Source organism: Vulpes vulpes, chromosome 16 (assembly GCF_048418805.1).
Source record: "Vulpes vulpes isolate BD-2025 chromosome 16, VulVul3, whole genome shotgun sequence".
Taxonomy (NCBI): domain Eukaryota; kingdom Metazoa; phylum Chordata; class Mammalia; order Carnivora; family Canidae; genus Vulpes; species Vulpes vulpes.
The window spans coordinates 78,118,683-78,134,621 of record NC_132795.1 but is presented as its reverse complement, the minus strand read 5'-3'; the positions used below and the strand labels follow the sequence as shown (position 1 = coordinate 78,134,621).

The 15,939-nt window shown below is 51.2% G+C and overlaps 1 protein-coding gene across 1 annotated transcript in view; it reads left to right on the top strand.

Annotated features, from left to right (window-relative positions):
• The first annotated feature begins 5,966 nt into the window (after positions 1-5,966).
• The window catches only part of KCNK12 (potassium two pore domain channel subfamily K member 12), a 49,024-nt gene continuing 39,051 nt past the window's right edge, over positions 5,967-15,939 (top strand). The window contains exon 1 of the mRNA XM_072741206.1: positions 5,967-6,619. Within this exon, the coding sequence (XP_072597307.1) occupies positions 6,229-6,619 (391 nt within the window). The 5' untranslated portion in view covers positions 5,967-6,228. The remainder of the gene's footprint in view (positions 6,620-15,939) is intronic.

Genomic DNA, 15,939 nt, shown 5'->3' with positions numbered 1-15,939 from the left:
ACTTGTGCATGCTCTCTCTCTCAAAATTTTTTTTTAAAAATGAAAGTAAACAGGTGGAAAAGACATTCCATGTAAATAACCAAAAAAGAGAGGGGGAGTGACTACACTCTGACAAAATAAATTTTATCATTTTTTAAAAATATATTTTACTTATTCATTTGACAAAGAAAGAGAGAGAGAGAGATTGAGAGAGAGAGGGAGGGGGGAGCGTACAAGCAGGTGGAACAGCAGGCAGAGGGAAAGGGAGAAGCTGACTCCCCACTGAGCAAAAGGCCCTGGTGGGGCTTGATCCCAAGACCCTGGGATTATGACCTGAGCCAAAGGCAGACATCCAACTGACTGACCTACCCAGGCATCCCTACAATAGACTTTAAGTTAAAAATTGTTACAATAGACCAAAAGAGGACACTACATATTGATAAAAAAGTGAATCCATCAAGAAGCTATAATAATTATAAACATATATGCACCAAACAACAGAGTCCCAAAAATGAAGGAAACACTGACAGATTTGAAGGGAGAAATGAGTCTTATGATAGTAGTTGAAGACTTAAATACTCATTTATTTATTTATCTATCTATCTATTTATTTGAGAGAGAGAGTATACACAAGTGGGGTGGGGGTGGGGTTAGGGCAAAGGGAGAAAGAGAAGCAGACTCCCTGCTGAGCAGGGAGCCCTGAGATCACGACTGGAGCTGAAGGCAGACTGTTAACTGACTGAGCTACCCAGGCACCCCTAAATACCCACTTATAATAATAGATAGGAAATCTAGACAGAGGATCAGTAAGAAAATAGAGGCTTAGGCAGTCCAGAAGGAACCGCCTACTCCAAATGCCAATCGGAAAGAAAAGAAGCATGATCGCCCCTGTTATTGCAAGCCCCTCTATACCATTTGCAGCACTGCTTATCTATCACTTTACCATGAGGTGCCACCTTGAGCACGAAAACTACTTTCCTCTCAGGTCACAAGCTGAGGCTCAACCAACTCTGGTCTTCAGATCCCACAGAGTGCCAAGAAGATGTGCCTATGGGACATCTGGTATCAGTTACATCCTCTGCTACCAAAGCATTTAGACACTTGTCTGAGCCTAGCTTCCAGTCCAACTCTTCATCCTCAAAGTAATTTCATTTCCAAGGGCCTTTCTCCCAGCTCCTAGGCTGTGGTTAGACACTACCCCCTACCCTTCCTCAACAAGGCTTTATGACCTCAAGTTCAGGGAAGACATCTTTCCTTTCATTCCAGAAGGTCTTGGGTGAAATTGGTTTGGTCCTCCTCTGCCACCAGCTGTGTAAAACAATGTGAGAAAATATTTGCCAAATCACGTAGAACATATTTTCCTTTTTCCTAATTCTGGAAGGATAAGAGGAGGAGGGTTTCTGCAACTGTACAACTCAAGTGACCCTTCACATGATAGAGATGATCACCTTCTCCAGATCCAGAATTTATATAAATACACACACACACACACACATCTATCTTGTTATACAACTAATTGCCAATGAATAATAAATAATAGAGAAGTTCTGAGATCACGAAGATCAAAGAGATTTGGAGGCACCCAGCACATTCTGAATTTGCTACTTGGAATGCAGAATTTTTCATGAGAATTTTAGCAACACAGATTAATTTTTAAGAGAAAGTATTTTCTGGAGCAAACTTATTTTATTCAAGTTAATTTCATAATCAATTTTCTCTGTAGCATAGCTAAACTTTTCCCAATTTTTCCTATTTATGTTTTAAAGATTTTATTTATTTGTGAGAGAGATAGCAAGAGAGAGCACAAGCAGCGGGGGAAGGAAGAGGAAGAGGGAGAAGCAGACTCCCTGCTGAGCAGGGAGCCCCATGTGGGGCTTGATTCCAGGACCCTGAGATTGTAGTCTGAGCTGAAGGCAGATGCTTAACTGATTGAGCCACATTGGCACCCCTATCTTTTTTATTTTAAAGAAATTATTTTCCTTGGGATAAATTATTTTCTATTCCTTTTTTTTTTAATAAAAAAATTGACCAACTATAGTTGTATTTGTATTTTTAGTAGCTTTATTGAGATGTAGTTCACATATCATACAATTCACTCATTTAAAACATACAATTTGAAGCTTTTTTAGTATATTCACAGAACTGTGTAATCATTGCCACAACTTTCGAATATTTTTATCACCCTCAAAGAAACTTCCATAACCATTAGCAGTCACTCGTTTCTCCTCAATTCCTCAGCCTCAAGCCACCACTAAGTTATTTCCATCTTTGTGGATTTTCCTATTCTGGACATTTCTTACAAATGAAATCATACACTAGGTCATCTTTTGTGATTGGCTTCTTTCACTTCATGTAATATTTCAAGATTCATTCATGTTGCAACCCATGTCAGTACCTCATTCTTATTTATTGTTGAATATATCATTGTATGGATATATTTCATTGCATTTATCCATTCATAAGTTGATGGACACTTATGAACTTGATGGGATGTTTCCTCTTTTTGGCTGTTATTGATAATGCTACTATGAACATTCATGGACAAGCTTTTGTGCGGATATATCCTCCATTAATCTTGGGTATATATGTAGGGGTAGAATTGCCAATTGGGTGCATTTTGCCTTCCCTAATTTTCCTGGTTAATGCTCCTGCCACCATGTTTTCTTTTATAAAAGACAGAGAGGAACAGAAAAAGTGAAGACGACCTGTACCTGGTCAGGTATCTTACCTGAAGTTCTCAAGGACACGGCAAAATCAAATGATCTTAGGATCGAAATGATGTCATCAAAGCGATCGGGTCAGAGCATCCTACAAAGGAAAAGTTTTCTGGAAAAAAGTTCTAACCTGAGTTGAGCTACATATTTGAAGAGCTGGAGAGGAGAAGGACAATGGCACTCCAGCAGGGGCCATAGCACAGGCAAAGGCCTGATGATTAGGGACGATAAGCAGGACATGGGAGAAGTTGAGGCTAGAATAATTTTCGGGAATCACATCAGCAAGGGTTTTGAATGGCAGCCCCGAGGGTTTGAAGACTAAATTTTTATAGCCTTGGGGGAGCCACGGAAGACTGCGATCCAGGGACATTAGTCACATGATCAGATCAAATGGCATGATCACAGCAATGAGTGGCAGATGCTGGCAATGGAGCTATAAAGGGAGACATCTGAGATAGCAAGCCTTCATCCCTAGGAGGCTCTTGCAGGAATTCAGGGCCAAGGTAAAGGCTTTGAAGATAGCCAGCTGGAAATCAGTGACTTAAATATTGATTCAGTGAGCAAAAGTGGCATTCGTCATGGGGCTGGGCCCCCAAAGGACTCCGTGCCTCTGTGCAGGGAACTCATCATTTTCCTATTATATAAATTGATTAGATCATTCAGAGTTGAGATTGATGCCAGGGGTTTGCTGCTAATCAAGCTAGAATAACAAGCTGGAGGACAAGGCAGGCCCTCTGCCAACTGGGCAAGGAACTGGTCCAGAGGCACAGAACACTGCAGCAAAGCGCTCTGTCCCTGCCTTGGGAGTCTGGGCAAAGAAAGCCACCGAGAGGCCTGGCAATGCCCTTCAGCTGCATCTGGAGGCTTCCCACGCCAACTCCTGGGGTGACACTTCTCAGGGTTTCTGTCAGGGCTGACCAGTCAAGTAGAATCCAGCTCCAAAGGTCCATGGCTGGGTTGTCCCCCTGGCTGCAGGAACTCAAAGAGATGGGGGTATTGTAGGGAAGAGAGAAGTCGGGGAAACACCACTGGAGAGCTGAAGAGAGGCAAAGACTTGGAGAGAGTGTAACTGAAGTGCATTTTGCAAATAATAGCAATAGTCTACAATGGGAATAATTTGTGTTGTTTAAGGCTCCCATGATGGAATGAGATATTCTCTTCCTCGGGCAAAGGTTCCCCTGCCCCTTTCTAAGATCGCTACAAAACTTGATATATGCCACCCATAACCAGAAATCCTAGTTCTGACTACGGTGGTGGAGTCTCTTCTCATTTGTCCCTTCCTTACACACAGGGGAGTGCAGTTGGCTCTATCCGCAAACTGGAACAGCATTTCTAGAAAGATCCAAGTCTCCAGTGTACCTCATTTAAGAAAATCAATGCCCCAAATCAGATGCCTTTTAACTTTCTCCTGTTTCCCACCCACCCCCAGTCTCCATGTGGGGGCATGGGGTCAAAGGTACCTAGTTTCTAAGCTGGGAAATGCTCAGTGAGTAGTGGAGGCTCTTTTCGGAACCACTTTGAGCACCCTGACCCTTAGGGGACAGATGATGCTGCCACTACTTTAGGTCGACCTTAGCTTGAGTGTTTTCTATTGTGGTTGCCGCCGGACAGGCTGCGAAATGGGGCGGGGAGATAGTTCCGCATTTTGCCCCAGTTCGCCCACCTAGCGTGTCTAAACACGGTCACCACCACTGTTTTTATTTTCTGTTACCTGCGTAGTCTCATCATCATCATCATCATCATCATCATCATCATGGGAAGGTGGGAAACAGAAGGGCTGGCTGCCCGAAGAGGATGGTTTTCCGTCCATCCCGAGGGCGAGGGCGTTCCTTACTATAGAACTTTGTGACCCAGGCCAACAAGACCGGACTGTGTTTGGAGGAGAAGCTCCCACAGTCGCGCAGAGCAGCCGCGGCTCCCCGGCCGGTCGCAGGACCGAGGGGCGACCATTGCCCGCCCCCGCCCTCTCAAGAGCACACCCTTTCCTCCGCCCCCCACGCCCGCCTCGGGAGAGCCCGCTGGCGAGCTGCCCCTGCACCTCGCTGACCCGCCCTGCGGCAGCCGGGGTCCTACCCGGGCTCCCCCACCCCGCCCGCACAAGTCGGGGAGCTCGGGTGGCGAAGGAAGAGGGAGCAGCGGCAGGGTGGGTCTGGGCGCCGCCGCCGCCTCCGCCTCCGCCTCCGGTGGCACCTCGATCCCCTCCTTGCGCTTGACTCCTCCCCTGTCTCTGTTCCGCAGCGTCCTCGCCCTGTCAGCACGCTGCTGGGTGGCTGCACCTGCCGCCGACTCGGGAGGGGGCCCAGGGGAGGGAGAAAGGGAGGCAGGTCTGGGGAGCGCGCAGCAGGGTGGCGGCCTCGCCCCGCCCGGGGCCCCGCAGCTCCCGCCGCGCGCCGCCGCCCCCACTGCCGCACCGATGCGCTGTCCGCGGTGCTGACGCCGGCCGCCGCCCTCCTCCCTTCCCCGGCGGGATCCTTGCCCCGAAGGAAGCGGCAGGGACCTAGCGCCGCGGAGGGATCCAGGAAGCAGCAGCGGGCACGAGGGAACTTCACTTTGGGCCGCAGCGCGAGAGCCGGCTGTTGCGGGGTTCGCGCCGCGCGGCCCAGCCCGAGACCGCAGAGCACAGCAAGTTGCGCAAAGTTTGGCGGCGGCGGGGAGACAAGGCGCGGCTCCGGCGCCGAAGCCCACGGGGCCGGGCGGGGCTGCCCGCCGCAGCCCGGACACCTGCGTCGGCGCCCGCAGTCGGTGCCGCGGGAGCGGCCGGGAGGCGTCGCACAGCCCGATCCCCACCCCTTTCTTTCCGTCCTCATCTCCCCCCCACACCCCGCCCCGGGCGCCGGTGGCTCCGCCTCTCCGTGCCGGGCGGCTCTCCGGCTGGAGCTGCGAAGGGAGCGCTTCCCGGGACTCGGCTCGCTCCGAGGCTCCGAAGCCGCCGCCGCCAGCCCAGGCCGGGGGGAGCCGCCTCCCGCGCAGCCCGCGCAGCCCGCGCAGCCCGCGCCCGGGGCCGCCGAGCGGGGCGCCCCATGGGACGCCCCCGGGGGCCCTCTCCGTGCCCTCCCGCGGCGCCCCGGTCTCGGCTCCCCGGCCCCGGAGCCCGCCCCGCGCGCAGCCCGCGGCCTGCCTGGAGAGGAGTATGAGGCCCGGGGCCCCGCGGACGCCGGCCACAGGGCGGCAGGGGCCTCGCTTCAGACCCCTGCGCCCGCGGGGGGCGGGTGAGGAGCCGCGGGAGCCGGCGAGGCGTCGGGGCGCGGAGCGGAGCGTCCCAGCCCGGGCGCCCGAAGGGCCGCGGGACCCGTGTGCGGCCTGAGCGCCGAGGCGGCGGCGGCGGCGGCGGAGGAGGCGGCGGAGGCGGCGGCGGAGGAGCAGGAGGAGGAGGAGGCGGCGAGGCGCCCCGCCGTCCGGGCTCCGGGGCAGGCGGCAAGGGGCTCCGCGGCGGCCCCGACCCCCGGCCACCATCCTCACGCTTCTGCTCCCGCGGGGGGGATGTCGCGGCCCGGGCCTCGAGCGCCGCCCCGGCCCCGGGGCTGAGCTCCGGACCATGTCCTCCCGCAGCCCCCGGCCCCCGCCCCGCCGCTGCCGCCGCCGCCTGCCGCGCCCCTCCTGCTGCTGCTGCTGCTGCCGCCGCTCGCACCTCAACGAGGACACGGGTCGCTTCGTGCTGCTGGCGGCGCTCATCGGCCTCTACCTGGTGGCGGGCGCCACCGTCTTCTCGGCGCTCGAGAGCCCGGGCGAGGCGGAGGCGCGGGCGCGCTGGGGCGCTACGCTGCGCAACTTCAGCGCGGCGCACGGCGTGGCGGAGCCGGAGCTGCGCGCCTTCCTCCGGCACTACGAGGCCGCGCTGGCCGCCGGCGTCCGGGCCGACGCGCTGCGCCCGCGCTGGGACTTCCCCGGCGCCTTCTACTTCGTGGGCACCGTGGTGTCGACCATAGGTGAGCGGCGCGCCCCGCGCGCGTCTTCCCTCCCCGCGCCCGGCACGGCCGCCCCCTCCCTCCCCTCCCCTCCCCTCCCCGTCCGCCCGCGCGCCCCTCCGACCCTGCCCTTTCCTAACCCGCTTTCCGGCGCGGGCAGCGGGGACTCGCCAGGCGGGGCTGCCCAGTGCGGAGGACGCTCAGCCCCGCGCCCCGCGCCCCGCGCCCGCCGGCTCCGTGGCTCAGCCTCTGCGCGCCTGTTCTCTCCTCTAAAACGACTTGTGAGCACAAGCGTCCGGGGCCCGCTGTGTCCTTCCGATTTCTCGCGCCCCCTGAGTCTGTTTGCTCCTGCAGAGGATTCGGGAAGCCGCCCCCTCCCCTCCCCAACACACAGGGTCTTTACCTCTTCCTCCTCCTCTCTCGCTTTGCCAGGCGCTTCCCTTCAGTGTCCTCTAGCCCTTCACCCTGGGGAGGGCGACCACGCTCCTGATCGCCTTCCCACCCGCTTCTACACCGCACCTTCCCCTCCCCCAAGCCCGTTAGACTTGGAAGCCGGGACTTCGCTCTTATTCTGTCCACTCCCTTGGTTTTCTTACCCTTCTTCCTCCACCCCCTTCCCAACTTCTCCAGTTTCTTGACCTCTGTTGTCACCCTGCCATCATTGCCACCGAGGGAGGGGCTGCTGGGTGGGGTGGCGGAAGGAGAGGTTTCTCTATACATTTTATCAGCCCTTTTCCTTATTTTTGACATGAACAGTTCACGGTTTCACAACCGTACAAAATATGCAATGTAAATACTCCATTAATAGGCCCCCCCCAACTTCTCCCACTTTGACCCCCTCCCTCTGAGCCTCTCTCCTGTAGAGATCCTGGAGCCGCTTACTGCTCTGCGCTCCACCCCTTCCGTTTCTTCTTTTGTCACCCACTTTCCCCATCCCCCCCTCCCCCCCTTTCCCTGGATCCTGGGTGTCATGTGAAACAGACCTCCTCCCCAGTTACTACAGAGTGCACAATAAATACAGGATTTCCACTTTGGTGAGATTTTGTGTATGTCCCATCTGCTCCTGCTTTGAGTCCCAGGGTGGGAGAAGGCATTTAGCTGTATCACTAGTCACCCCAAGGTACTGTTTCCTGGTGGTAGTTTCAGAGGAGGGGGCTGGATTCACTGGGCTGAGAAATGAGGGACTGTACGGACACACCTTCTGTCCGTAGTTCTCTGGGCCAGTCTGGTATGCCAGCTCAGAGATGGGCACAAACTTACTGGCCAGTGTAAGCCATTCCTGATGGCTGCTGGGAGACAGAGAAAGACTTCATCCATGTGCAGGATATGAGCAGCTAGAGATGTCTCTCTGAGTGTATATGTATAGTCTACGGAAGGGCTTCCTTTCCTTCAATGATTTTTCGTGTGTCATGCTTGATCTGATTATTTTAAGTAGAAAAGGCAAATATGGCCCAAGCCCAAAGCACACACAAATTGGATAAAAATACCCTTTAAAAGCTATATCATGTTGTTATGGTGATTGAAGATATAAAATGACCCCCTCAAAAAAAAAAAAAAAACCCTTTTAAGAGCTGCATCAAGTTGCTATAGCAACTAGAGTTTTTTTTAAGTGCTTTAAAAGTACTAAGGATGCTTAGTCCTAGAGGATGACATCATGCATTCATAGCTCATTACTGATTTGTGCTCTAACTCTTGTAAACAGACCCTTTTGCTTTTTTCCACCTAGAGGCACACCTGTGCACATATTGGGTGGCCGCAGCATTTCTCTCCCAATTACACACTCTGGTTTTAGCTTTCTAATGGAACCCACAGGCCAAAGGGAAAGGTTAGTAGTGTCCTCTTCCTATAGGCAGTGAGTGCACCCAAATGGGGCCCCATGCCAGTGACCTGTATGATATTGTCTCTGTGCCTCTCTGATGAGCTCCTATAAATTTCTTCATTCACTGCCCAGCCACAGTTTCTAAAGCTTCTCTCAGTCTTTGCACAAAATCAAGTCTGTTGGCAAATTGTTACAAGCCCCAGCCTTTAATCTATTGGCAGGATTGGCTGTTCTTTAGTCAAGCAGAAAGGAGCTATGTTCTCTTTCTTGATTTGTGTTTTCAGATGTAGGCAAGCAGTGTAGGAGGGCTACACTGAAGCATGTGGCTGTGTTACGAATGACCCAGCATACTGTTTCCAAAATCTGCCGCAGGGAGACATGTATCTCTGAGGGGAGCCACACTCAGGGACCAGAACTAGCCTGTGGACAGCTTGGCATCAAACCAGACCTTTGCAGGGATGCCAAGACAGCCTCGCGGGTAACAGGATCTCTGTCAGTTATCCGCTTGCTCTTGTGGTCTGGGGCAGTGGTTCAAATTGGTCACTCCTATCTGTCAGATAAATTGTGCTGAATCCCAAAGTAACAAGGTTGTCATTTCAGCCTGTTCTTGCAAAATGTACTGAGATTTAAGTAAAGACCTACATATGTCAGTTTCTCTTCTGCTTACATAGTTTCTTTCCCTTAAATGCCCTGAGTCTTCAGGGACAATTATTATTAGTATTGGTGCTTTTATGGATTTAGCAGTTCAGGGAGCCAAAGCTCAGTCCAATTCAGTCAGGATTCTTTGCCTGCCACTTCATCCAATGAAGAGGAAAATTAGCCTGCACTCAGTTTTATCTGATCAGTGAATATCATGGTGTATATGGTCCTTGCAGCAGTATGGACATTGCTTTTTTGTATTGTGCGGACTCTGCTAAATGAATTCATCTAGATTTTAGTATGTAAAAACCTTCCTTTGTATATCCTATAAATTTGTTGCGTTGTGTATGTCAGGCCCAGTGCTACATTTGAAAAAGTTAAAGCTTATCCTGCAAGACACAGGTTAAAACATATTCCAGCAGATGTATCAACAGGGTTTATGGGCAGCATATCCTGTCTATTTTCACTAAAGATGAATAGAACAAGAGAGACCTTTAGTCTAATCTCATGTGTTACAGAGTGTTAAGGGACTCATCTCAGGTCACAGTTAATTATACGTTCAGCTGGCTCCAGTATCCATGTTATGCAGTGTTTGGTCTACCAATTTCATGTGCATTGTTGGTGGGCACATCCTTGTTTGAGACTGAAGTATTTAATATTGGGTATGGGTGTATGTGGGTCTGACGGGAGGTCAGGGCTGGGCAAGAGGACCGGTCTGTTGGTCAGGACAACAACTGATTAATTCCAGAGAAAACCTGAAGGATCAAACATATCTTAGAGGTCAGACAGACTAGAAGCATCTGGCAGGTCTAAGCTGAGAAGGCAGGAGCCAACACAAAGAAGGTCAGAGACAGAGGTGCTAACAAGTAGGAGACATTCTGATGTTTATCAGAATGGTACAAAGACAGAAACCACTTGCTTTCTGCCTTCTTTTGCCCCTGTGTGTGTGTGTGTGTGTGTGTGTGTGTGCAGGGAAGAGGAAGAAGGGGCAGGAATGGGCTTTCAGCTAGAGGATGACACAGAAGAAAAGTTCAGATGTGCCTATGTATATTCAGGGTTAGATAGAACATCATAATAAGATGAAATATTTGTCCAGACATTTGGCTTGAGCAAGACCCTATACTCAGAGCTAGGCAGTTTGCAACTGTATAGACACGTTTATGTCCACATGGTACAGATCTAGGAAAAATTTGCTAGTGATTGTTCAGCCATAGTTGAGGCTGTGTAGAAATTCAACCTGAATAGCTCAAGTAAAATAAAAAAAAAAAAACACCCTGTAGTCTAAAATATTCATATTGATTGCTCACACTGAACTGAAATCCTGGGTAATTATTATTTCTTTCATTTATGCTATGTGACATATTCCCAAGGGGTTGAAATCAAGTTGGTTTTAATGTGAATGCATTCATTTAATTCAGTTCCTCCATTTAGCAAAATCTGAGATGAGCATAACTCATCATAGATGCATGTGTGGCCTTTGGCACATCACTGTCTGCATCTTCTGTGATTACATGAACTCCTACAGATAAAGATGGTGGCTTGTGTTCTTTTAGCACTAAATAATATTCTTGGAGGCAGTGCTCTAGTTCAAAGACGAGCAAGCAATCCAAAGGGTATTAATCCATCATTTTACATCTTAAAGGATGTTTTACTGGTTTACTTTGAAAAGATTAAAAGGAAACTCTCCACTGGGGTTTTAATTATGCAACTGCTGTCAGATTTACACATGGGGAAGAACATATTTAAAAGTCTTTCTCAAATGGCAGCTTGATATAAACAGAAATATTTTTGCTTCCTTTTATTAGGTTTTCTGGCAGTGTATTTTAGCTATAAAGTTAAAACCACGCTGCTATAGACGGGATGGTGTAGGTATGAGAGTTGTCACTTTTGGCACTGCATAATTTCGTTTGCTACTTTCAGAATTAGGCACACTTAATTATTCAGCCGTGAGATTAGTAACAAGTCCTAACTTTTTTCCTCTTTTTTATCATGGATTTTTAAAACAGTTTTTGCTTCAAAGGAAACTAAGACATTATAAGACCGAAATGTCACTACCACATTTACATTTGGTTTTCTTCTGACATGTATGTGATCCAGCTGGAGGTTGCTTTGATCCCAGGAGGGAATGAACATTACTCAGAAGGAGGGGAACACCTCTCTTCTCTTACTTTCCTCACCAACTACTTTTTATTGAAAGATGATGCTTAAAAAAAGAAAAGAAAAAAAAAGAAAGATGATGCTATGACAGCTTTGAAGGACATTTAGGGAAGAACTTCAGTGTTAGATTGGAGGCGCTAGATGGGGAGCAGGAAATGTGTTCTCAGCCACGCTATATCCTTAGCACCCAGCCCTGGCCCCAGCACGTGGGAGACATTCAGTCATCTTTTCTTCACTGAACAAGACAGCAAGTCACTCATGATACGGCTGCGGTTCTCTATCACGCCTTTGGTAGGGAAAAGAAAGAGAACTGATCTTTGCGGAGCCGCTTCCCTTTCGTTAACATTTTACCACCAGTGTTGTTTCCATGTTTCCACATAGCCTTCACATGCTAATTTTAGTGGGTGCATAATATTCCATCTGGTTGATGTTCTATAATTTACTACTTCTATTGCTGGGAAGCTGGGTAGTTCCCTGTTTAGGGCTATTTTGAGTAATGCCACAGTGATCATCTTTATGCAGATGGCCTTTTCTTTCTGCAATATCTCCTTGGGTTGAATTCCCCGTGGTGAAATTGCTGAGTCAGTGGATACTGCTATCTTCGTGGCTTCTGGGCCAGCTCCTTCAGAGTGGGGGACTGTCTGGTCTCCCCCAAGCTGAGCCTGCACCTCTCCATGGCCTAGCAGAGACTGGATAGTTATCCAGCCGATTGTGCTATGGAAACAGGCCACTTTGTTTTTGCCAGGATTGCATTCAGTCCCGGGGGCTGAGCCACCCCTTGAACAAGGCTGTGGTGTCAACACTGTCAGCCTCTACTGCTTTAATGAGAGCTGCTTCCTTTGGGAGGTTTATGGACAGTGAAGAAGGCCAGGAAAGAGGAACAGATGAGAGTAGCTGCCAGGCCATCAAAGACCGAAGGGGTTGGGGTACCTGGACCCTCTTCCCTCCTGTCCCCTCTACTCCTGGGCCAATCCAGCTGAGAGGGAACATCCTTCCCTTAGTCCTGACTAGGCTCCAGCCTGGAAAGGCCTAGAACTGTGCCACATGGAGCAAAGATCTACCCCTAGGGGATTCCAGCTGGACAGTACCATAAAAGTCCTTCAGAACTTCTCTCTCAAGCATTTAGGCCATTTTGCCAAAAGATGCCAACAAACATCCTATTATAGTAAACAAACAGCAGCAAAGTTACTCTGATTGGAGGAGATAGGGGCAGGAGCCATGCCCATCAGGCCTACCTTTGGATACCATGCTCTCCCCAGAGGTTTCTCAGAGGAGCCCAGGAGCTCCTTCAAGACCCACCTGAAGATGGCTAATTTAGCCCCGTTGCTCATTTCACATAAGGTTCAGAGATGGGGAGATGTTGCCCAAGGTCATACAGCAAGTCAGAGGAGCATTACACTATATACACTGAAGAGAAATGGGAAGAGTGTAGAGAGAAGAGAGTAGGCCATCAGAGGAACAGCAGTAAGTCAGGTGCCTTGGGTGTCCTCCAGGGAAAAGCTGCTGCTCCATCTGAAGGTGGTCTGTATAGGGAGACTGCCAACTACAGTGGGACTCTCCTTACCCCTGTGTGGCTGCCTCAGGTTCAAAGAAGCTGGGAGACAGAGCAAAAGGCCACTGTGTTCCTGTGGTCACTCCCAGCCTGGGTCTTCCCCAGTCTTCTGACCCTAGTTCCACTGACTTCCCCAGGAGCCGGGGCGGAGACAGGGGTTGCCAGCCCACAAATCAGAATGAGTATGGGGCTGAGCTGGGCATGCTGCGCTGTCTCAACTTCTGGCTTCGCTCAGGGGCAACGAGCGGCAGGACTTCTGTGCAGGGAAGAGTGAGGAGGCAGAGGGTCTCAAGGCTCTGAGGACATAGGACTTTCCATGGGACTGAACAAAGCCTTTCACAGTATGCAGGGAGGTGCTGGGAGGGTGCTGATAAAGAACCAAAGCTCCTTGGCCCTCAGCCCTGGCCCGCTCTCGGCAACCATCCCTTGATGCCAGGCTCTACCTCAGGAACCTCTATCCTGAACCTGCCATTCCCAAGCCAGCCTCCAGGTCTGGCTTTTCCTCAAGGGAGTCTAGACCTCCTCCACTAGCCGTCAGTGATGATGGTGGAGGATGCTCTGGACCCTGTCTGTTAACCCCCAGCTCAGGGCTAAGCTCCCAGCTAAGTAGCAGGTCCCCTGTGACTGGTGTGCCTGAGCCCCTGAAGAGCCGAGCTCCGGGGCACCTGTTTTGTCTGCCTCCCCCAGTTCCCAGAGGACTTACCCCCATGTAAGCCTGGGATGGAGCTTCCAGAATTTTATGATTTCAGGTTATTCTGTATCTGCATACAATGTCATCGTACTCACAGTAACAAGACTGCAGACCAGGAAGGTAGAGTAGCAAAGAGCAGTGCTTCTCAAACTGCATGTGAGTTTGCATGTGAAGTGCATGTGAATCACTGAGCTCTTGTCAAAATGCAGGTTTCTGCTCAGTTAAGTCTGGGGGAACCTGAGACTCTGCATTCCTAACGAGCTCCCAGGAATACCTGTTATCACCAGTCCCCAGGCTGTACCTGTACTAGCCAGGGTGTAGAGAAACAGTGGTGAATCAAAGGACCGACAGCTGAGACCCACCTCTGTCACTCACTGGCTGTGTGGCTTTGGGCAAGACACATCGCCACCTGGTACCTCAGTTTCTCCATTCCTAAAAGGAAGGAGTACCAGTCCCTGGGGGTCCCTTCCAGCTCTGACGTTCTCACGCCTTGGAAGGTGGTTTGCTCATAATCTCCCAGTACAATACAGTGCAGACTGAACACGCCAGCTCCGCAACTGGCCTGCTTGAGTTCTGTCCCAGTTCTGCCACTTAAAGCCATGGGCTCCTGGTGAGCGGATGTACTGCTCCGCACACCTGGGCTTCCTCTGTAGAGTGAGGATAATGAGAGTTCCTGCCCCATGGGGTATTACTTTAAGGACTGAACGAGCTAGGCCATGCGTGCAATGTCTGGCCAGCCCTCAGGAAGCATCAGCTGCCCAGAACTGGGCTGGCCCCATTGGCGAGCCCTGTGTTGCCTCACTGCACAGGAGGGAAACTGAGGCACTGCTCACCCCCTGCACTCAGTCGCACACACCGTGCTGTGCACAGTCCTCTGGGCCTCAGCCACCCTGCAGTGTGTAATCTGCTGCCCTCTCATTGGCCACTGTCTCTGGGGCGTGTTGCTGTCCTGCACTGTTACATAAGTGGCCTGGGAGGGTGCTTTTTAAAATGCATTTTCTTTGGTTCCTCAACTAGAACGTCTTAATAATTCTTCACGTGTGTGCGCGCCTTAATCTTTTTAAAAAACATATTTAGCAAACAACTGAATGAATGATTGAGTGTGGGTTAGACCAGTGTCCCCAGTGGGGGACACAGCTCCTCTGCTCCCCACTCCCCAAATGGAGCCCTGGCAGGGCAACCCCTGCCCTCCCTCCTGGTCTCCCAGGGGAATTGGGGCCTCTCAGCAATGCTTGGTCTTAGGGGAAGGTCATGGAGCTGGGACCAGCAGAGCTTCATGTGGGCTGAAGTCGGGCCCTGCCACCTTTCTCTGAGGTGGGCCTGGTGCTGGGACAGCGGGTGGAGAACATGGGGAGAGGGGGTGGCACTGCAGCAAAGAGCCCTGGGAGCCACAGTGTTGCTCCAGGTTGCCAGGCCCTGATAGCATGATGGGCAGAGAAAGCATCCCCAGTCAGAGATCTTCTAGGGCAGAACAGGAAGGTTGGGGAAGCTGCAGGGCCTGCCAGCATCTCCCCGCTCCAAACTCTCCCCTGCCAACATCAAGGGCCTTGGTTCTGGGGGGCAGGAGGCATAGCTGAAGCCTCATTATTCTCACTGATGGTCTCCCCCTCATCCACATGTCCTGTTTCCCAGTTTACTGTGCTTTCACCCATATTTACTCAGGAACCTTTCAAAAACCCTAGAACATCAAAGAAGATGCTGTTATCCCATTTCACAGACAAAGAAATAGGCTCAGAAAGGTCAAGAGATTTGCCTGGAGACACATAGCAAGTGAGTCATTGGCGGGATAGAGGATTTAGGACTCCTGATGCCTTTCTGCTGCCCCTGAGCCCTGCATTACCTATTAGAGAAGGATCACAGCCCACTCTGGGATCTGCTGGGTGATGAGGGTGGAGGAGGAGAACGTGAGAAGGTATCGGCAAGGGCTCAAGCACAGTTTAGGGACTCAGATTTGTCTCTGCTATGCTCCTTGCAGCCCCAATGGCTACACTGAACCAAGGGCTGCTTGCTTTCCATTCTCTACAACCTGCTCCTCTCTGTGAGGGAGGCTGCCAGCAGATGAGAGAAGGCAGACACGAAGTGCTTTGTGCGGAGCTCAGCAGAACTCTGGGAGCCTGTGTGGAACTTTGTACCAAGCTCCTGCCCAGAGAGGGGACCCTGTGACATAAGGGCCCTCAGCCTTGCACTTGGGCTAGCAGCAGTGGACACAGAGAGGCAGGAACACAAAACCAAATAACCAGAAGGTCCTCACACCAGCCAAGAAAGTCTGGGGACACAGCCAGCTCAGTTCCCAAGGGCCAGTTGCTTTATGAAAGATTCTGCTCAAGGTTATGTCGGAGGCAAACCTACCCAGATATTAGGGGAGCACATGAAACTGACCCCAGTCCCTGCACCGCCCCCCCCTTCTAGCCACTCTTAACTTCTGGCCATCCCTCCCCCACCCCCTACTCCACCCCACCCTACCCCCAAGCTACAGGCACTTT